This window comes from Rattus rattus, chromosome 5 (genome assembly GCF_011064425.1).
Source record: "Rattus rattus isolate New Zealand chromosome 5, Rrattus_CSIRO_v1, whole genome shotgun sequence".
Classification (NCBI taxonomy): domain Eukaryota; kingdom Metazoa; phylum Chordata; class Mammalia; order Rodentia; family Muridae; genus Rattus; species Rattus rattus.
Genome location: NC_046158.1, coordinates 21273983 through 21296672, shown reverse-complemented (window position 1 = coordinate 21296672; position 22690 = coordinate 21273983). Strand labels below are relative to the sequence as shown.

At 37.0% G+C, this 22690-nt stretch overlaps 1 protein-coding gene across 1 annotated transcript in view; it reads right to left on the bottom strand.

The window, feature by feature from the left end:
• The window catches only part of Kynu (kynureninase), a 129611-nt gene that overhangs the window by 86776 nt on the left and 20145 nt on the right, over positions 1 to 22690 (bottom strand). Inside the window, 2 exon segments of the mRNA XM_032901922.1 lie at positions 8876 to 8958; positions 16422 to 16542. Of these exon segments, the coding sequence (XP_032757813.1) occupies positions 8876 to 8958; positions 16422 to 16542 (204 nt within the window).

The following is a 22690-nucleotide window of genomic DNA, read 5'->3' as shown; positions in this document are numbered from 1 at the left end:
ATCCTTATTGTGACGACTGCAAATGAAATTCACCAGAGCGCTTCACCAAATGCCACCGTAAGGTACTGCTGAGCCGAGCCCAAAGGCAGGGTCCATTTATCTAAGATGCAAATATGCATACCTAGGTATGTGCAGGAGGGATGTTAGTATAAAGTCTTAAAGCACCAACAGAAATGTTTACTGTGAATATAGCTAAAGGCACTTAAGAGCAAATTATTCTCAACATCAGAGCTATGCAAACCAAACTGATTTTTAGTTTGTTTTCAAAGGAAAGTATACCTAATTGACCTCATGGGTTCAAGTTGTACCTTGAAAACAAAATTGTTCTACAATATTTCAATATTATCTAAGAGATAATTTAAGTTAAATGAAACTCTTTCAAGTAGCCTCTCCTTGTTCCCTTTCTTGTCCTAAGAGCCTTCTTTGAATTAATGAGGAAACATCATGACCTAAAATTATTCAGAGTGCAGCCTTTTTGAAGCTTTCTGAAAGCTTAAGAACTTGGAAAGCTCTCCCCCTTAGGGGACCGCCTGTGATTTTCTTTGATAAATGTCATAGTGGGAGTTGCTTCATCTGAGGTGGGTATTTTCTGGCTTGTTTATTCTTTGCATCTAAATGCAAGCACTGTATTCTTGTATGGAAGCCTGGCAAGGTAACATTTCTGGAGCCATTGCCATAAAGCAATAATTTTTAATTTCACATCTGGAAGTCTAAAGTGAGCTAAACCATTACAGACTCCGCAGAGGAAGTGCACTGACACTTGGAAACCTACAACTTGTACTATTTCACACAACCATTCAGCAAACAGAATCTATTGTAGGTTTCCTTCATTGTATCAGTATAGAAACTGATACTAAAATAAGACTGACCCAAAGTCTCACAAATAATAATAATTTTTGTTCAAAATTACATTCAAAAGCACTGTTTATAGACATTGCCAGTGAGTTAAGTATGGGAGGCCCAGGTTCATAACTGATTTCCTTCTTTGTCTCTTTTATCCCAATATAATTTGAAAGTTATGCAAGCTGAAAAGAGCAAGCCCCTAAGCAAGTCCTGTTGGGTAAGGCAATCCACTTGGACTGTCGTATCATCTTCTTTCTGCTTCATTAAGCAGATGCAGATGCTATTGTGCACTTGATGTCAGGACTGTAATTAGGCAAAGCCCTAAGGAATTCTTACAGTTGCAAATTTCTCTGGCCCCTAGTGATGGTGAGTGCATGAAGAAGGCTCTGGAATAGTTGAAGCACATCACCTGGGGATCATTGCCCCTCTTATGGTCAACCACAAGTTTCATAGAGAAAATATGTTCATATTCCATTTTTATAAGCTCAAATGCATGCTTCTATCCCTTGGTAATTTTTATGTATTCAAGGGAAGTAGACTTAATAATAATCCTAATAATATTCTCTAGCACATCTATTTCTAGCATTTTGATAATATGACATTAATTATAAGGGAAAGTTACTCCATGTTCCATGTGTTGTGGAATTGTTGGCTCTATATAAAATGTTTTATTAATAGTTTTTCTTCATACCCAAAATTGAAATTCTTTTATGTCTGAATAAATATGCCCGTTCATTGTCTCTCTCCCTTCCTGTTGATTCTAGAGGTATCAGTGTGTATGCATAACTGTCAGTGCCCCATTGAAATTCTTTTTAAAGAATCTTATGCTAAACTAAAGACTATGCTTTCAAGTAACTAGAAGATCTAACAATGTCTAGAATAAGACATGTCTGTCTGTTCAGGACATATGTAGATAGCTTAACAACCAAGGAAAAGTAACTTTCCATACTTCATTGTTATTTAATTATTCCATGGTATTTAAGTCATATCATCTGGAGTCAATTTATGTTTCTTATGATACAATGTAAGGAAGAATAATAAAAGCTGTAATAGAGCAGGAAGCATGGCATAGTGATAGAATACTTATATCCTTATGTAAGGCCCTAGGTGCCATTTGAGGACAGACACACACACACACACACACACACACACACACACACACACACACACACACACACAGAGAGAGAGAGAGAGAGAGAGAGAGAGAAAATGATGATGCACTAAAATATACAATTTTGAAGTTGTTAACAATATTTGTTCCTTTAAATTTGTGTATATTTTCTTCCTAAGAATCTCTTTGTAACAAAGGTTAAAAGAAATATTGTAACTATAAAAACATTGTCAATTTTTGACAAGCGAAATGAACAAAACTTAAATAAAGAGTCATTGCTTTGAACAAAGCTCCCACACTAAGTTTCCAATAAAGCAGGCCTAAAACCACATTTGTATTTCTAGTCATCCAAGTGAAACCAACTTTTTATCTAGCTTTAGAAATTAGGGTCTGAGAGACAGCCAGATTTCCAAACAGGTCGTGTTTATTTGCCACAATAACATTTCCTGAGATGAACCTAGTCTAGCTCCCTTTTCTGTCTTATTTGTTGTTATTGTTGTTGTTGTTTTTGTTGGATTTTTTTTATTATTTTATTTTTGATAAAGACCAAACTCCTGTAGTTAATTCATAAGACAATTTATTCTGCTACTATGTTAGCATTTACTCTTGTTTGTCTCTGATACTAGTGACTGAATCCAGGGCCTTGACCTTGCTAGATCTGAACCCTTGCCATTAAGTTAAATTCCCAAGTCCCTGTAACAATTTCCTCTGATTTCAAACATGCCATCCCTGAGGGAAGCTTTTTCAAATTTAGGAAGTTCTAAAGTCAAGTTTGCTAAGACTCAGTGAGACAACTCATAAAAGTCTCAGAAAGTTCCTAAAACTTACCAGATTCACAAAGCCTTTCTTCCCCCCCCCGCCCCCAAAACTAAGATGCAGTAAGAATTAATAAGAAGGGAATATTTTCCAATCCATTGAACTATCTGAAAATTGTGTAAATAGCTCCAACCTTTAAACTCCTAAGTTAGAGAGTCATTGACCCTGCTGCAGTGGGATATCTGTAATACAACTCACACTACTGTAAGTTATCCCAATAAATTCATTAGGTCATCAAATTAGACTTTGATGGTATTATTACTTTTCTCTTTTGTACATTCCCTTGTTGAGCGTGAGTAGACATTTGTTAATATCATGCAACCTCTTCTTTAGGGTAACCTTACCTAATTATAAAGTAAAAATAACCAATCAAGACTTACAAAGTTAATTTTGTGCTTTCACACAAAATTAAAAAAAGATAAAAAAGAACTCATTCTACTAATATAAGCATTGAATTGGTATTTTAAAATTTAAATTAAGGAATAAATATTTCTCTATTACATACAATTTTAGAACTAATTTAGGGTATAGTATTTATTTAAATCATAAAAATTAATCTTTTAAAATATTCCTTTTAGTTCACTTATATGAAAATTCTGTCTATATTCTGTAAACAATAAAATATTAGAGATATTTCACTGGAAAAATTATGAGTTATAGCACAAACCCATGTACTTAAGGTGGCAATCATGTTTTTATATATGACTTGAAGCTTTGGGAAATTATATGTCTTATTGACTTTTATGTATATGAAATAGATACTTTGTATTTTAATATTTCAAGATTAATTATCTTTTATATGGATTTTTATATTGGAAACTGAAATGTTTCTAAATTAATTAATAAAAAATTTCAAATAAAAAGGGTGCAAAAATAGGAAGAGATGTCTCTTATGGTGGGCTCTTTACTCCAAGCTTTTGGGACAGAGCTCTTAAAACTCATTCTTCCTCCTAATGATAAGGAGGTCTCCTGTCATTCCTAACATGGTATGACTTAGGTGATGTCAGAAGAAAGACCATGTGAACAGATGGGTGGAACTTGTCATCTCATCTACCTACTGTTCAGACATGGACAAGATATTGAGCCTCCGAGAACTCAGCTCCACAGGTTCTGAGTTAGAAAGCAGACCCAAGGACTGAAGGCATACATGACAAGGGCCTATGGGACCTCTCACATGACTGCTGTGTCAGATTTTGTTCTTTAAAATGAGCTGGACAGAATGTGGAAAGTGTATCTGACTCTGGGAAGTAGGTGTCAGAATTTAATAAAGTGATGGTTTACACAGTTCAATGTCAGAACTGGTTTCCAATGAGAGACACATCAGAATGTGAGTCACATGACACTGTATAGTATTTGCAAACTAGATAACATTTAACAAAGCAAAGGTCAATTAATGCAGCTTCTTCAAATTTAGAAATCTTTAGGCCTTTTAAACAAACTGACTACCTACAGTTCTTTTTTTATTCTCCTCATTAACAGCAGTGGAAGGTGACTGCTTTGAAATTTTGGCTACCTTTATGTGACATGCTTGTATTTATTGAGCAACAAAAAACTTGTACATTTAATGAGTTGCAATAGCCCTATAAACTTTTAAGTAGTCAAAGTAAAATCATGTAGAGTTTATTGGCTTTATAAATAAATCTTACTAAATAATATCATATTACAATTTCCCTGGCCTGTATATAAATATACTAACTCCCCCTTTGAGGATGATAAATACTAAAAACAAAATAACAGGCTTTGAATGCAGTTGTTATCTGAAAAACAACCTGGTATACACACATACACACACTCACACACACATATACACACACACATTCATACACACACACACCACATATACATACACGCACACACATACACATACACAAACACATACAAACACACAACACATGCACACACACACATACACACACACACACACATACACATAAAAATACACACATAAACACAAAACACACAAACACAACCAAATACACACACACACACAAATACACACACACATACACACATACATACACACACGCATGTACACTTACATGCACACACACATTTTACAGCTACAGAAACATAAACTCTCATGTTGAATTAATATAAATACGCAGTCCCAGGTTTTCATTTATCATCCGTTAGTAATTTAAATAAACATGAACAGTATTCAAAAACTGAAACTTTGTGGCTGCTCTATGAAACCACCATTCAGTCCACCGCCACCTACAATGCATATTGTTTCTTTGTGAGTTCCCTCTTTTGTCATGCACCCGGGTTTCTGACAGCTGTGTCAAGGGTGCTGCTCCTAGAGAACCTCTCTGGGAGCAGGGGATGCTGCGCTTCTAACCTTCCTGAGCTTGGATGCCCTTTTTTTTTGTGTTCTAGACCCAGGTAGCCCTCACACCCTACAGCTTCTTATAAAGGCTCTTAATGCAGATCTCACTCTCTGATCTTTTCCTGTGCTGCCCGGGCGCTTGCACGCTCCTGAGCACTTTCATAACAGCTATACTTCTGGTCTGTGGAGACACATTTGCTTATATTGTTCCTGTCATCTTTCTGAAGTATTTTCGGAGTGCACTAAATATTCAGATCCCATAATATGGCCTCATTAAACCAATAGAAATTTGCACCTTAGGAACTCAATAAAATTGGAAAGTAATGTTACTCTTGCTTGCAAGCTTTTGATTCAGAGTTTAAAATCTTGTAATAGATAACATAGCAATGTAGTTTTACAATGTGAAAGATGATCACTAAACATGCGATATTGTTTACAGTAAGGAGAAAATAGTCCCCTGTTTGAACCTTTAGACTTAAAGCACAGAGAAGGCCCCATCTTCAGGTGAGTTCTAACAGCCACTAAGAGCATGCTTACATTTGTATGTTATGAATTAAATGTGCCTTCTCAAGGCCATATGCTGAAGTCCTCATCCCCTGTGTTAATTAACGATTGGGGTCATAGAGGTGAGGTCTTAATCCCACTGGGTAAAAATGTAAAATTGGTTTTTGCAAGCCAGGAAGAGAGCCTGGTAACATTTAGATCATGAGCTGTTAGCCTCAGAGAGAAAAATCGGTTCTTTTAAAAATCGCCCAGTCTTTGTTATGGCAGCCTAGGCTGACTGATATGCATGCTGTTCCTCTTCCTGGGCCAGGTTTCCCCAGCTTCCAACCCTCCAGTCTTTGACACTCTGATGGTTGTGTTAATAAAAAGATAAAGGAGAGATGAAGAGAGGATATGTCCTGGGTTTCAGCACCAATGTTTTTTAATAAAAAATAAAGGAGGGGTGGGGGCGGAGGGGGGATTATGTTCTATGGAGCTCTGGGGGAAGGGGGTGCCTCTGCATGCCCATGTTAAGGCATCCCTTCCCCCCGAGGGACCAGCTGCATGCAGTATAGTATAGAATAGTTTATTCAGGGCATGAGGATGGGAGTAAAGAAGGTAGGAGGGCAGAGGAGTGGAGGGGGAGGAGGAGGGGAGAGGAAGGGGAAGGGGAAGGGAGAGGGAGAGTGAGGGGGAGGAAGAGGGAGAGAGAGAGAGAGGCCATCATGAGCACGTGGAGAGAAGGGGGGAGGGGAATGGGGAGAGAAGGGACAAAGGGAGAAGTGGATAATAGTAATGGAGCAAGAGCAAGAGAGAGAGGAGTGGGCAAGCAGTCCCTTTTATAGCGTCAGGCATACCTAGCTATTGCCAGGTAACTGTGAGGGTGGAGCTTAGACAGAATGCTAACACTGAATGAGGAGCCTGGAGCAGCCTGGAGGTCACGTACAAGGGTTAGAGGAACTGGTCTCTCTTTTATTTCTATCTTCATACATACTCCCTTATACACTTGACTTGGCAATTTCCAACCTTTGAAAGATAATCACCAGAGTAATGCAAAGGTTGTCATTTATCTGTTTTTCTTTTATTAGATTAAAATTTGGTTTATTGCATATTTGTTTTTATTTATTTCTACAAAAGCAATTAGCAAACGTCTTCCTCTACCAATCTACTTCATTCATTTTGGCTTTCTATTTCATCCATTGAGACTGCACATTTTTCTAATGCCTTAAATAGTTTCTGAGTGAGCGTTCAGATATATATTCCATGAATATGACTTATTCTCAGTCAACTAAAACCTCAGTTCCTGTGATAACACAAGTGACAATGACCCATTGTGGGCTTCCTTGTTTCAGTGGTTATTTGCATATTAATTTATGTTTTGTAGTCAGGATATGGCCTGGAATCCTTTTTGTCTTCACTTATTCCTCAGAAGAGCCTTGGGATATTCAGTAAAGGATCAGAAATTATTTTTGAACAAACATTCCATTCATTACATTTTCATGGTTTGCCATAGTCTTACTTCTCCTTTCTAATTCTACTTGTGGTCCATGTAGGTGAAATCTTCTAGTGGTTTGCCCAGAATCAAATGAGACAACTATAAATAGTTTTATACTTTCTGACAACGGGGCGAGATTTTGAAAATCATTTGGAAACCAGGAATTTCCTACTAAAATACGTCAAATATTTTCATACAACATACAAAAATTAAAAAGTATAATGTACTCTAAATTTCACATAAAATTTCAGTCAATGCTGATATTCAAGACAATGAAATAATTTATTATCTAAAAGATCATTAATCCTACCAATAGGATACAAAATTTAATTTAGGAACTTCATTATGCCACAAACTAACACTAGTTTTATTACAGTTAATGTTAAAGGGATGAATGTTTGGGCCATATTGCTATTTCAAAGTACCCAAGATGCATTCATTCCCAGCATCAATGTTGAGACTGCCTAGAACTGCATAAAACTCCAATTCTAGGGGATTCAAAGGCCTTTTCTGGCCTCTATTTATTTACACACACACACACACACACACACACACACAGAGAGAGAGAGAGAGAGAGAGAGAGAGAGAGAGAGAGAGAGATCTAGTCCTTTGATGAATACCATACCAAGGCAATTATAAAAGAAAGCAATCAATTGGGTTCTTGTTTACAGTTTCAGACGCTGAGTTCCTGATCATTGTGAAAAATATCATGGTGGCAGGCAGCATGTGCTGAAACAGTAAGTGAAAGTTTACATCCTGATGGATGGGTTTAGAGAAAGATGAGCCCTCAAAGCCTCAAAGCCTACCCTGAGTGACACACCTCTCCAAACTCCTCTAACAGGCCACACCTCCTAATCTTTCTAGGAACCAAACACTCAAATATATGAGTTTATGGGGACCATTCTTATTCTACCAAACACACACACACACACACACACACACACACACACACACACACTTAAAACAATAAAACATTGTTCATTTAATTTTAGTTAGTCAAGTTTAGGATGGGGTCTCACTACCAGTCTCATTGACCATAAACTCAGCAACCCTATGCCTCATCCTTGGTTCCTTTACCTGACTCGGTCTTAATTTAAATGGAAGACCAATTTAAATGGAAATAAATCAGTGCCTTGCACTAAACACATTAATGAAAATTAATGTTTATCATGTAATGGTATTAGAGTATTCATTTATATTTTTTAAAAAGTTGATTAAAATGGATGAAACGAGCTTTTCCTCATTGGAGGTGATAAGTAGGGATTTAAAAGTATATAAGAAGATGAACATGTCTATAATCCCCAAGTTTAGGAGACCAAGGAAAGTGCTCTGAGTTGCCTGGGTTACAGAGGAAGATTTTATTAAAAACAAGGAGTTACTTAGCAGACCTGGGTGAATCTGAGTGGAGAATACTTGCCTATTTGGAATGAGGAACTGGGGCTCATCCCCAGTACCACAAAATAGAGAATTAAGAAAACAAATAATTGAAAGAGCCAAAAATAACAGATATTTTTATACCATGTATATTGATATTCTATTGCACATAAAAATTTTTGGATAAAATATTATATTATTAATAATATATTGTTATATTGTTGTTTTATTATTATTTATTTATAGGTGAGATATATATATATATACACATATATATATATATATATATATATATATATCTCCCCATTATGGCTTAACTTAGAAATCAAAATGTCAATCAATAAGACCTATTACTTACTTTCATAGCTAAACTTTATCTTTTGAAAAAGATTCCTTTGAAGAAGCATGTGCTGTGCTTTGTACTTACCTACAATGTCCTTCATAAGGCTTACAATGCTCTCATCTCCTATAATCCAAGGACGTTTCCCTACCTCATGGCCATTGGCTCCTCTGCAATTGAAAAGGGACATAATCACTTCTTAGTTGTATGGTGTTGATGGGGAATGTGTATGTGTGTGTTTGTGTGTGTGTGTGTGCATGTGTGTGAGTTTTTTGATTATTAACATTAAGTATTTCTATGTATATCAATTTATTCTAGTGGTTAACTTGGGTTCCTCTACTGGAACATGAGTATTCATAAGTTGGGGGATCCTGTTTTCAGAGGTAAAGATCCTTTAAAAGGTGGAACCTGAAAAAAGTGGGTAATGGGGAGGGGTGGGGAGTGGTTTGTAGGCCAGTCCTATGTCTTTGTTTCTTAATCTCCTCAGATATGAGCAAACAGCCTCATATTGCTCTCCCAGGAGCAGAGAGCTGCAGTCTCACACATTCCATACCCTGGTAGACCATACCCTCAAACCATGAGTCAAAATACATCTTTCCTTCTTAAGTTGGTTCTTTGCAAGCTTTGGTCACACTGCCAAGACAAGTAACCAATACCTTTGAATGTTGTCTTAGGAATATTAATACATAACACTTTAAAATCAAGAAGTAATACCCAGTTATTAGGTTTAAGAGTTATCATTTTTTCTTCATTGCTTACATTTTTTTACTGTTGTTGATAAGAGATTATCTATGTCGTATTTCATTTTTAAAAACATTTTCCAGTCTAAGTTACTATATTTTTGTTTATTTTGAAATTTTCAAGGCTTTTGGAACATTCTACTCTGTACCTGTAGCCTGCAAGTCATAGCTATACAAAATTACGTGTACTATTAAATTTATTAATGTGATAAAATATATTACCGTGACTATACTTGTGATAATATCTTATGGAAATAATAAAATTTAGTAACAATCATAATTAACATGATATTTTAACCTATTTTATAGGGATTGACCTATCATAGCACAGCTTAATTTTATTACTGCAGTACATTTTTTTAGCAGGTTTTTTGGAAGGGGAGAAAATACAAATATTTCATTACAAAGAAATTTCCATCCTATGGGGAAGAATAATACTACACATGAAAGTGAAGAGGTAACTGAATGAAGGTGTTTAGAGGAGCATTTAGAGTGCTGTTGCCTGTTCATGTCTTCCATAACTCTGAAATGGATTGGTGTGAGTCTGACACCTTGTAGACTAGGAAATAAGGATCGTGCACATGCTTTTTATCTAAGAGAAAGTCAAGGTTTATCTCAACCTAGTGAAATTCTTATCAGCCTGTGGTGAGCTGGGATGGCTGCACATTTGATGCCATGCTACCAACAACATTCTGAATGCTCGACCGTTGGCTTTTATCATAAAGCATGAGTCAACCTCAGGTCTTTACTAGAGGGAGGCCGTACTCATTGGAAACTTACAGGTGCTAGTTTTCCCCATCTGTAAAAGTAGATAAATGGGTGACAATATGTTCCTTAAAGGGTTAGCAGGGGGAAAAAATGAGATAACATTTAAAAAAGATGGATGTACAATATTCCTTTGCTGACTCATCTCCTCTCATGTAAATCTAATGCTTAACTGCCTTCATCAACATGTGATGCATAACAGGAATTTTTAAGCTAATATTTCCATTACCATATAAACTGAGATGAAGGAGACGGACTTTCTGTGTGAATAAACATAGGCTGCTAAGAACTAGGAGGAAGAAAAGGGCAATTCGATTGCTAGTTATTATTATTCATATTATTATTAGATAGCCTGCAGCTTGCCTCTCTAGACTCCCAATATAAATGTTAAAGACAAAAATCATTATCATTAAATGGTAGTTAAAGGCAGATACTTGGATCCTTTTTTATTTTAATCACATAGAGCTCCCTGGCCTTTGATGATAGCACAATATATCTTATTACATCTAGGTAGTAAAATTCTATGTTCTGCCTCAGAGAATTTATATCTCAGAATATTATGCCACCTACTTCTCACTCTGGTAGACACCATGGTAATAATCTTTAGGGATGTGTTTCTCCCTGCAAGGCTTTGGCATCTTCCTCTCTTTAAAATATTACACACTAAGGCTACTTCCTCATTTTGTCAGACTGCTAGCCTGGGGTAGTGAAATGTATTTAGAACATTTTATCCAAATAAACCCAAAGTAAAGTGGCCTGTCATTAGGAAGAATTGATGTAGATTAAAGTGCAGTTATAAACATATGTGTTAGAGTTAAGGAAGATAGGAGATTGCTTTCATTCAAAGTTGCTTAAAATAAGCCTAGCACAGCTGCAATCCTTTACCAATGTCGGAAAGAATGTGAAGAGTTAACGTAATAGCAGGACATTAATCATTGCCAGGAGTGGGGTGTTTTGCGAGATGGCTACAAGCAATATTTGCTCATGAAATTAGATTTCAGGATACAACATCTAATTAGGAAGTTAATAGAAGATTGGATTCTCTTTAGAATAGGACCATATTTTACCCATCCTACAAAATGAGAAGAGCCCTTATTTTAGAAAACTTTCCCAGTAAGTAAATCAATAAATTTCCAAAGCTTCTTTTTAATGAAGCACAATTTCATCCATGACCTAATTGATGAATAGCTAACAATGGTTCTAAAAAGCTGTACTTTTCAATCATGTGCCCCCCCCCCTTTATTTAAAAGAAGAAACTCATAGTTGAATAAAACTGTTATAGTGGCCTTCAGGTGAAAACATCTCTGGTCTACTTCATCATCACACTGGCCATAAGCACCCGGTCCTTTAAATCATCCCATGTCAGCTAGTTGGAATGTTCCTGAAGTATAAACCAACAGGACATTTCTGTTTTAACTACTCCTACCTAAGCTGTCAGTCTCTTTAAAACGCCCCTGTAAAGGCACAAGCCCGGCAGGCATTTCTCTAAGACATCAATCTAGCAGATTTGAAAATGCAGATGACTTGAATGCCATAGTTCTAGGTTCTGTCTTTGGGATTTGATGCATGTTTCTCAATGTAAAATATGCTCTTATAATTGATGGATTTTTGCCTTCCTACTGAAGTTTACAATTATGATTATTATCATGCTACTTTCCTTTAAATAATGTAGACTGTTATTAAATATTTAAAATAAAACATATCCTCAAAATTTGTAGACTGATAGACTATCTCTTCTCACATTCCAAGAGATTAAAGAATATTATTATTTATTATTATAGGACATTTCCTTTTTATTATCAAGACAAGGCCTTATTCCATATTTAATGGTATCTTCAAATTCACAATTCTGTTTCAATTTCCAGAGCACTGATATTAGGTTTATGACACCATGTTCAAGATTATAGCAATCTTATTGATAATCATTATATAGCAAATGAGTCTGTTTATCTTATAACTTTTCTATTTCAGAATGTTAGAATTATATAATTTCATTGACAGAACATATACATTGGAATTAAAATATAATTTTACCTATTAAGATGAATCTTAGAAATCTCATGACTGAGAATCAAATTACAAAATAACAGTAGTAAGGATTTTAAAACAAACACAGATAAAAGCTAATAATAAATTTGAGACAGGTTGCAGTTTTTTTCTTCAATAAGTAGAAATTGGGGGTTGGGGATTTAGCTCAGCGGTAGAGCACTTTCCTAGCAAGCACAAGGCCCTGGGTTCGGTCCCCAGCTCCGAAAAAAAGAAAAAAGAAAAAAAAAAGTAGAAATTGTAGAAGAAACACTTAGTATAACCAAAGTAGTAAGTTAAAATGTAAGTCATCGATGTGGGATGTGGTTGTATTTAAAGTAGTAACATTTAAACCAGTGGTTTGGAATGGAATCTTCATAATGCCGCTTTAATACAGTTCCTCATGTTGTGGTGACCTCCAACCTTAAAATTATTTTTGTTGCTACTTCATAACAGTAATTTTGTTAATGTTATGAATTGTAATGTAGATATCTGATATCTGTGTTTTCCAATGGTCTTAGGCGACCCCTGAGAGGGTTGTTAGACTTCTGAAGGAGTCGAGACATACAGGTTGAGAAACGCTGACTTAAGACGTGGGCAGAGTCTTGAACAGGACTCACAGTTTTAAGGTGCATGCACCACCCATCACTTGTGACGTGGCAAGAAGCAGCATTTGGGAAATAGAGAACAGCCTCCAGCAGGCACCAAGTCTTCTCATGCCTTAGTTTTGTAGAATTATGAGAAAATGGATTTCTATTCTTTATAAATTTGTCAGTGCCTGGTACTCTGTCATCTTAGGGTTTTATAAAGTCCAGCGCTAAACCGCTGTGTTTTGATCATTGACTTTCCTTTAGTATTAAGTAATCAAACATGAAGTTCATAGAGTAGAAGATTAGTTACTATCAGAAGTAAGTTATGCCGTGAATAGATAGGCAGGATGTCTGTGAAAGCTTACCACAATACTGGGAAGTCCCAGACCTAGGGTCAAATGGTGTAAGGAGATTAATACTGAAACCAAAACTATAGTCAGAAATGGAACAGAAAGGACAGAGAGCCTACCGCAGTGCCACAGTTTAAATAAAATCATATTTTAACAATTTAAACATGATTTAAATGTGCACACAAAGCAAGTTAAAAAAAAAAAAAGAAAAAGAAACGGTCTAAACTTGGCTTAAGGACTCCTTGAGGTAAGGCTGCCACAGACCCAAATTCAGAGGGCAGAGCCAGTTTCCTACCATCTTTTCCGGAAGTTTCCAGCCAAGGATACTGCTCACTAACTCCAGCACCGTTGTGAAAGATCCCACACAGCCTCCTGTGTTTCCCTAGGAGTCACTGAAGTTATCCCTCGTGCCCTGCTCTTTAGCTAGCCACTATATTAAGAAAAGGTTTTCTTTCTTTTTCCTTTTCCCCTGTCTGTTCCTATAACCTGCTTTCTCTCAATGATCTCTCTGCTGTCAAGTTTTCAGGTCTTCTCATTAATCGGAGCTAAGTTGATCAGAAAAAAATAAAAAATCTTTCCCGCAGAGTCTCATAGAGAAAAGGCTACAAGTAGTTTCAAATTAAATATTTTTTTTCGGGAAAAAAAGGCAAATAAAAACTGTTTTTGGATCAAAGATGTGCAGGCAAGGTGGCCTTGGGGGGGGTACGGGGGGGGGAACGGAAGGATGAGGACCGGAAGTGTAAGTACACATCTGGAACCCTGCTGCTACTGAGGAGCAAGCCAGGCCACAAGGTTGATTTAGGTCTCCAGGGCTGAGGGGAAGGGGAAGTACGGGGATCAAAGCTAGAAGGGGTGGAGCTCTTTTGCTTAGAATAGGCTTTTAATTCAGTTTTCCTTGCCTTCAGATTTAAAGCACACTCCTGGGTGAATCATTTGTCTAATGAGCACTGGGAGGACTTAACTAAGACTCGGGCTTTGTCTCTGCTCACAAAGTAAAACATGAAAGGGGACCGCAACAATAGCCGATGCTCTGGGAGACAGGCGCTTTCCTGAAACCTAATTGTAACATCTCAACAATCGTCAACCAGCCCTCCGTGGTTTGAGGTGTGATGCGGAATGAATAGAGCAGCAGGGCAGCATCTTTTAAATACCTAGAGCATAAAAATGCAAAGCCCGGCTGCCCGAGTATTCAAGGGGGAAAGACACTTTCAAAAGTGCAAAATCATCCAATTTAACTCTGCTCTCAACATTAAGGACCGAAATGAATATCAACCATTTTTATTAACTGTGACCCTCATTTATTAAATCCTAAAACCTGCTAGTCCAAAATGCTTTCAAATGTGATGATGTGTATTTTGAAACCTACGCATAAAAGCTACGGAGATGAAATTACAACATGCTTAATAAATTATATAAGCTTTCATCGTTCTTGCATTAATGTGAGAGCTCTCATTCTTGACCATGAAAATTAAGGACTTTGCGATGTTACCTAAGAGTCCTGGTAGCTGTCCTCGGGTGGGCAGTGTGAAGTAGGCAGGTAGGAAGAAGCACAGAAAAGGAGGAAAGGTCACGAAACGGGGAGATTTTATGAGTGCCAAATGGCCTGCTCCAGAATTCGTATTTAATGTGGCTTCATCTTTCTGAAATGTTGTTTCCTGACCTTCACGTGGGACTCATTTCCATAATGATATTTTTTCTTATTTTCATATGATCAGAGGTGGGGCTTTTAAAAATACTTGGGTTTACAATTCAGAAATAAGACAAGAGATTTAAATATTTAACAGACGTACCTAATTTTGGTTTTATAAGTAATTACTGTAGAAAGAGAGAAGATACATAAAGCCAGATTATTTACCAAAGAACATGAAAGTAATGAAAATAGATGTTTCTAAGTTGTCGACTCAAGGGGGAATTGTAGAGGGTTAAATGTGGGTATCTGAACTCAGAAATCGTAAACTCTGGGTTTTTCTTTTTTTAACTGATGGGATCACAATTCACAATGAGCTATGATGTTTGTTTTTAAAACTAAACGTAAAAGGCCTCAAAGGTTCAAAAACAATGATAATTAAATGGGAACCTCAATTATCTTGAGTTGATGGGTGTTAGCATTTTGTCTAAGCTCTGCTCCAGTTACCTGGCAACAGCCAGGTATGCTCCAGCCCATAATTACCTGGCAACACTGCCCCCTCCTCTCTCTCCTGCTCCTGCTCTGTCCTTCATGCCTTCCCCACCACAGGAAGCTGTGTTCATGGCTGGCCTCTGCTTCTCTACTTCTCTACTCTCTCTCTGCCTTTCTCTGCCTCTACTACCCCCTTGACTCCCCTCCCCATGCCTGAATAAACTCTATTCTATACTATTCCATCTTGTGGCTGGTCCCTTAAGGGGAAGGAATGTCTCAGCATGGGCCAGCGGGGGCACCTCCTTTCTCTACACCTACCATCCACCAAACATCTTCCTTCTCTCTCCTTTATCTTTTTATAAACACAACAATAGTGACATTAAGAGGTAATGCATGGCAGAGAAGGTGAACTTAAAGAAGATGAGGGTTCAGGAGGAATGGAAGAAGGGAAGGGTTGGCCATTAGAAGACTAAAAGTAATCACAGAGCACAGGAGAGAGGAGTGCTCAGGTAAGAATCCAAATATGGCAAGCATGGAAATGGATGGTTTTTAACTATCCGCCCCTTAGGAGGAAACCGTAAGAGGTTAAAAATACTAAGATCGAATGATATATCCCACTCAGTACATCCATGATCATCGGTGTCACTCAGCCTATTATTATCTTAACAAGCCTGGACTCCATATTTTTTGATGACACTATTAGCTTAGTCATGATTTAAACATAAAACGCTTAAAATCGTAAATTAACTTCTTCACTGGTCATTAACTATGTGAGATAAAATGGCTACATTGATTTACACGTGGGAAAGGGGATTTCATGTTTATATACATTGTTTCACTCTCTCGCTCTCACAAATTTGTCATTTGGACTTATTCTGATCCAAGATTATTTCACCAAAATATTATAGTATTGATAATTAATATAAATAAGGATTTCATTGGTCCTAATATGGTAGGGTGTAACTTGCCCAAATCAGACACCTTTTTTAACTTTGAAAATGCTTCCGTCCGATGCAGAGTTACACCTTTTAACACGGTACTTACATTTTGGCCCACTTATCTAGCTCTTCCTCCAGGTATGTTTTAACCATCTTCGGTTAAAGGCCAAGGGAATTTCCCAGGAAATAAATGGCATTATCATCCTCATTCACTAAAGATAGATCAACTGAAACAGAAGAAAATACAAAAAAAAAACAAAAAACAAAAAAAACCAACTTGTTAAATTGTTAAATTAATTAACGTTCTTCCAGTTGACATTGTTAATCCAGCAAAATTAACATAATTTACAAGACAAAGGGTAATAAATAACTTGCAGTTACTCCCACAGAAGCATCAGGCTCTGAGCAGTAATTAACCTTTTGTATTTTGCATGGAAACATAACTTAAACTCACAGAGGTGACACAGCGATCTCTCACAGTTATTGTGCTACGGGAAGAAATATAAATTAGCAGCCATTTTCAATCATAAATAGTCAGAGGCTATAGGAAGACTTAAAACAGTTTTTTTTTTTAATAGAAAATATGATAGCCTATCTAACTGTTTTAGTTCACCAGAATTTAGGCAATGTACCCTCTGAATTAATTGTTGTCATGGAGATATTTAGAATGTAAACATCACAACGCTGTTGGAGTTATGTATCTCATGATGTGTTTTTATATACTCATGTATAGTATAACAAAAGATGGTCTCTACATCTTTTCCTCCTTCGGATACATCAGAACATTGCTGTGCTTTCTATCTTAGCCTTGACTTCAGCAAATAAACAATTTTCATGTCTAAAACCATGAGGAAAAGATCACATCATTAATAATAGATTCTATAGTACTAAACTTTCTCTTGATTCTAAGAGAGAAAGGGCCAAAATCCTTGACAATATTTCACTCACATCTTTTGGTAGGCTTTATGTATGCTACTAAGTTTTAAAGATGTTTTTTGAGGCAACCCAAACACTTCATTGTGATAAACTACTGTATTTTCTTAGATCATCTTTTGAACCTAACATAAAAAAACAGCTGTTGTTACTAAGACATTTAATCGGGGACTTGTTGGTGGGTGAGTTGGGACAATCGGGACTTTGGATGTAGCATGGGTAATACCGGCCACTTTTAATCAACCTATAGGGAGAAATATGTACACAGAGCAGAAAGAATGAAAATGTTAGGAAAGCTTAGAGTGTTCCCAGAAAAAAAGCAGACAAAAGATTGAACCAGAGGAAGTATTATAGAGATTAGCACCATTACAAAGAAGGCAATACAATGGGCTGGAATAATAGGAGATGCCTTGCAGACACCTAGGTCGTCAGCAAAGCACAGTGTAGCCAGAGGGATGAACACATAAATTCAATTGGAAGATTTTTCCTTGAGAGAACACTGCTCACATTGGGTAGCCAAGGGAAGTGTTTTTCCAGGATCAGCATACCCAGGTATTCTAAAGTATTTCTATCCATGGTTTAAATGATGTGGGGGGTAGGAGGCTCAAAGGGGGAGCTACTACTTCAAGTGGGGTATTTGGTATCATCCACGAGCTGCTGGTTTTGCAGGCATGGAATATATAAGAATTACATTTATGTAGGCTTCCATCAGACTTTAAAGGAAAACCTGGGAGGTCAGGCAATGTATGAGAGAACTGGGATGTCTGTGGGGAGTCTTTGACAAGGCAACCTTTGAAGTTAAGGACACAATAGAGACCCCGGGAAGTTAGAGATACCAGAAAAGTAAAATGTTTGCCTAGAAAACCTCCTTTTTTTTGGATCCAGCTGAGACAGACATCAAGTGGAGTGTAGCCTGTAGGTGGTGATGGCCATAGGGACAAGGCCACCCATGCTCTTGAGGTTTTACTATATGACACTCCTTGTCCTAAACCCTGGATGTGAAATTACAAACCCCTCTTGGAGGAGGGTTGATGAGGGGAATCTAACTGTGCAGTCCAATTGGGCTCAAAATTCCAATTCTCCTGCCTCAACTTCCAAAACGCTGGAATTACAGATGTGCACGGCCATAGTTGTCCCAAGAACTATGATTTTTTTTTTTAATGCTTCCTCTGCTGAGTTTTAATCTCATGTTGGTCCATCCCCCACTTTCTATATCCCACAGCTTTTTCCCTCTCACAGTAGAATATTCCCTCTCTACTGTTGTGTCTTAAAGGAACACAGCCTCGTTTTTTCACTTTACCAGAGTTCACTGCTGAGAGTTTCCTTTAGTTTCAGAAGACTTTTAGCTTTGGACTTTAGAACAATGTTACAACAGTGGAGAGTTTGCTGACTCCTAGAGGCAGACTACGTGCATCCTGCCTTATGAGATGTGCCTCAGAGGCCAGAGGTAGAATGTTAAAGTCTGTAAAGAACATGTTCCTGTGCTCAAGTGTTGAAGACTTTGATCCCCTCTAGTGGTGCTATTTTGGTAAGTTGTGGGGACTTTAAAAACTGGATCTTAGTTTGAGGAAGTAGTAACTGGGCCATGTTTGGAAACTAGACATTGTTCCAATCTCTCCCCTTCTCTTTGTCTGCTTCTAGGCACTGTTAGTTCAGCACATTTATTTATTCATGCTCTTTTCTTATTATGGTCTACCTCATCGTGGTCCAAAAATAGATCAAGTGGTTGAACTGAAACCTTTTAAAATGTGATCCTAAAATGAATATTCACTTCTCGAAGATATTTTTCCTCTGTGAGGCAAACTTTTAAGTTGTACAACTTTAAGCATTAAGACGGCACCTTCCCTGAGTATGTTTGGAGAAGGAGACTGGGTAGAAGACTCATGGGAGAAAGGATCTGTTGTCACTGAAGTACATGACCTGTGTATCCAGGACAAGAGTAAACAGGAAAGAAGGGTTTCCTACAGAATCAAGGAGTTCAGAGGACTCTGAGAGACTTCTCAAAGCCTGTAGACCCACAGGAGGAGAGAACAGAAATTCCAAATGAAGGTGGCAAATTGGTTATCCAATCATGTGCTAGTGAATTTGATCCTGCTTTAAAAATGAAATTGTATTTATTCCTATAATTTGACCATAAGTACTCATATTTATAACTTTTAAATTGTACAAAATAAAATAACCTTCTTCTTCAAACTGAACTAACTTCCATCCTTACTTGGTTTTGTCCTGGAAACTGAATCCAAGGCCTTGTAGGAGCTACTCAATCAAGCACTTTAATATCTAGCAATTCTTGGAACATGAACTTCTATCCCTTAACTCTAATTTAGTATGCAGTCACATCGTACAGAAAAAAATCATAAATGAATTTCATTTTATTTTTATCACATTGCTGCCCTTTGAACAAATTTCATCAGTGAGTCATTTATTCACCAGGATGATATTTTCTGCAGGTTCCACCCTCATAATATTACAGTGTTCTCTCTCTCTCTCTCTCTCTCTCTCTCTCTCTCTCTCTCTCTCTCTCCTATCTCTCCTCTTCCTTTTCTTAATACTTCCAGAAAGATTTGTTTCCATGAGAAAAAAAGAGCATAAAGTCAACAATTTGAGGTGGGTTGAAGGGATTCATGTTCACACATACCTTACTGTACAAAACCTCTTAGGAGCTCACTGTGAGGAACAGCATCTGTGTTAGCTGTGAAGGATGTGGCATCAAGGTGTATCAACTAATTACTTTTTTGGGTGCTTAGAGGGTGTTCTGCATTTTTCCAAGCCAGAGATACCCTTGGTTAGTATGTTAGTTGCTGGGTCTCAAGTCAGCTGTGACTGATTGTTATTCATCCTCAAGACTACCGTGTTGTTACTGATGTCACATCAATCACTATTGATACTTATATCCTATTACATTATAGTTGAAGTTCACATCTAGAACCTTCCAAAATACACTTATAGATTCTTATAGATTTCGTATCCTCTGTGCTTTCTAGGAGCAACTCTGGAGAATCTAGGTCTGGGTACACGTACAATTAGAAGTCCTTAGTGCTACGTCCCCAGTCTTTCACAACCTGACATCTTGTGAGTATATTAGATAACTTGTTTAATGTTTCATATTCATAGACTAAGGAGAGATTCCTCCAACACACACACATACACACACACACACACACACACACACACACACACACACACACACACATATATACACACCATCCTTTTTTGAGCTAGATTTAGTCTTTTCTTCCCAAATGCAATTAGTATTGATGTATATCAGTTGATCATTTTCTAGCTTCTTTTCTTGGAATTAAGAATTTTCAGAGCTGTTTACCATTTCTAGGTTTTGGTTTTCATTTGTTTTGTTTTCACCCTCACTGGAATGTGCTACTGTAATCTACTTTTAAAATGAACTGTGATTAATACGCACCTTCTTTCTAGGTCCATCAAAGTTGGCTAAATCATAACCCCTGAGGTGACTGATTCTTTAAGCATCTTTGCGGTTCTCTCTGAAGTTGTTCCTTCTAGTCCATCAGAAGCCTTTTTCTCTTTGAATTGGCTTCACTCTCACCAGAAGGAAGAAGAAGCAGAGGTGATCCCTCGGTCTTTTCCTTTTGGTCAATATTGCTTATATCTACTCTGATGAACCTTTGAATGGATTCCTGATCTAGATCCCTGATGATCTGTGACCAGATTTGACCATTTGCTGGCTTTTCTTTGTCAACCTCAAGCAGATAGAAATCTAAGTAGTATTCTTGTTCTAGACAATGTGAGGCACTGCTTTCCATGATCCAGGCTTTGCTGGTCACAACGCCTCTGCTGCTTTTTATGTTCTTGTTTTTCTATCAGAGTGAAACGGCTATAGAGAATACATAAAGCAAGACATGTGGCTATGACATTATGAAAGTCTGTTTAAAAGAATAAAAGAGATGTCATTGAGTTTATCCCTACATCACTCTGAAATTCTTGTATGTTCTTAATTTCTTTGTCTGCAAAGCATCTACAATATATTTCAACGGAAACAATTACAACAGTGGTATAAACCTCTGGGTTCATTTACAAGTTATCAATTCTAAGTTTACTATCGTTCTTGTGTAGGAATGTCTCACAGATGAGGAACCCTAACAGGCAGAAGTTTACTGTCTTGTGGCAACAAAGACTAGATGCCTAACATGAGATCATTGACTGGATTAATTCCTTTGCAGGCTGTGAGGAAGGAAATCATCTAAATGTTCATCGTTGGCTGCTATTTGACTGTCTTCCTGTGTAGTCTTCATTATATCTCCTATAAATCTGTCTCCTATTTTCCTCTTTTCATTAAAAATATCATGTCATAAGAGATTAGACATTTCTTAGATTAAACTTTAAAGGAACATTTATTCCACATGAATTTTTATTTTAACATACATATGGAGATCAGAGGACAACTTTCAGGAGTCAGTTTTTCCTTCTACCAAGAGATTAACCTATCTAGGGATTGGCCTCAGGTCATCAGATGTGACACTAAGTGACTCTAGCCCATCCACCATCTCACAGACCCTCAGTATGGGTTTTCATAGGAGGTATTTCAACTCAGAATACTCTCTACAGAGATTTAATTCACTCATAACTTGCTCAAGAACTGTTGAAGCACTCAAGAGTTTCATCTTTCTCTACATAATTTCATTAAGCAAGACTTAAGACAAAAATTTGAATTTTTTCTAGACGTTTCCTTACTTAGTCATGACTAGTTATTAGGTTATTCAATACAAGAGGTTCTGGAAATCCATTTTATTGCATCTGAGCAATAAACATTAATTAATAAAAATGCCAAACATTTTGGTCCCTATTTACTCCATAATTCACTGGATATTTAATTGGGGCATAAAATGACAGTGACTTATTTGAAAGATAGGATTTGAAAGATTTGGCTTTATTTGTAATCTTACTGTCAAGCAATGTTTCATTCTATAACATAGACTTTGTGTTCGAATGACCAAGCCCTAGACCTAGCTTTCAGAAAAAGATCTGAGAATTTAATACCATCCTGAGGCCATGTCATGGGGCTCTAGCTCAAAAAGGAACAAATGAAGCAAAACAAAAACAAAAACAAAAAAACCCCAAAAAACAAACAAATCAATCAAAAGTTGATTTCACAGGCAGAGAAAGACTAAAAAGAAGTGGAAGCAAAAGAACCAGGTGACTGATGATTTCAAAATTACTTTTCATGGAAAGGTGAGGCAAAATAATGGAAACTAATGGCTTCACTAACAATGGATTCCTTCAAGTTATTTTTAAAGGATTAAATATTACCGGCTGCAGAAGATTAAGGTAACTGTTCATCACAGTGAGCGAAGCTGCCCATTGGCACTTTAAACTCTTATCTCTCATTTCTCTTGGTCTTTTAGGAGGTCAGATAAACAGCTTGCTTGTTCTTTGTTGATAACAAACTCCATCAAACATAATTTGTGAATG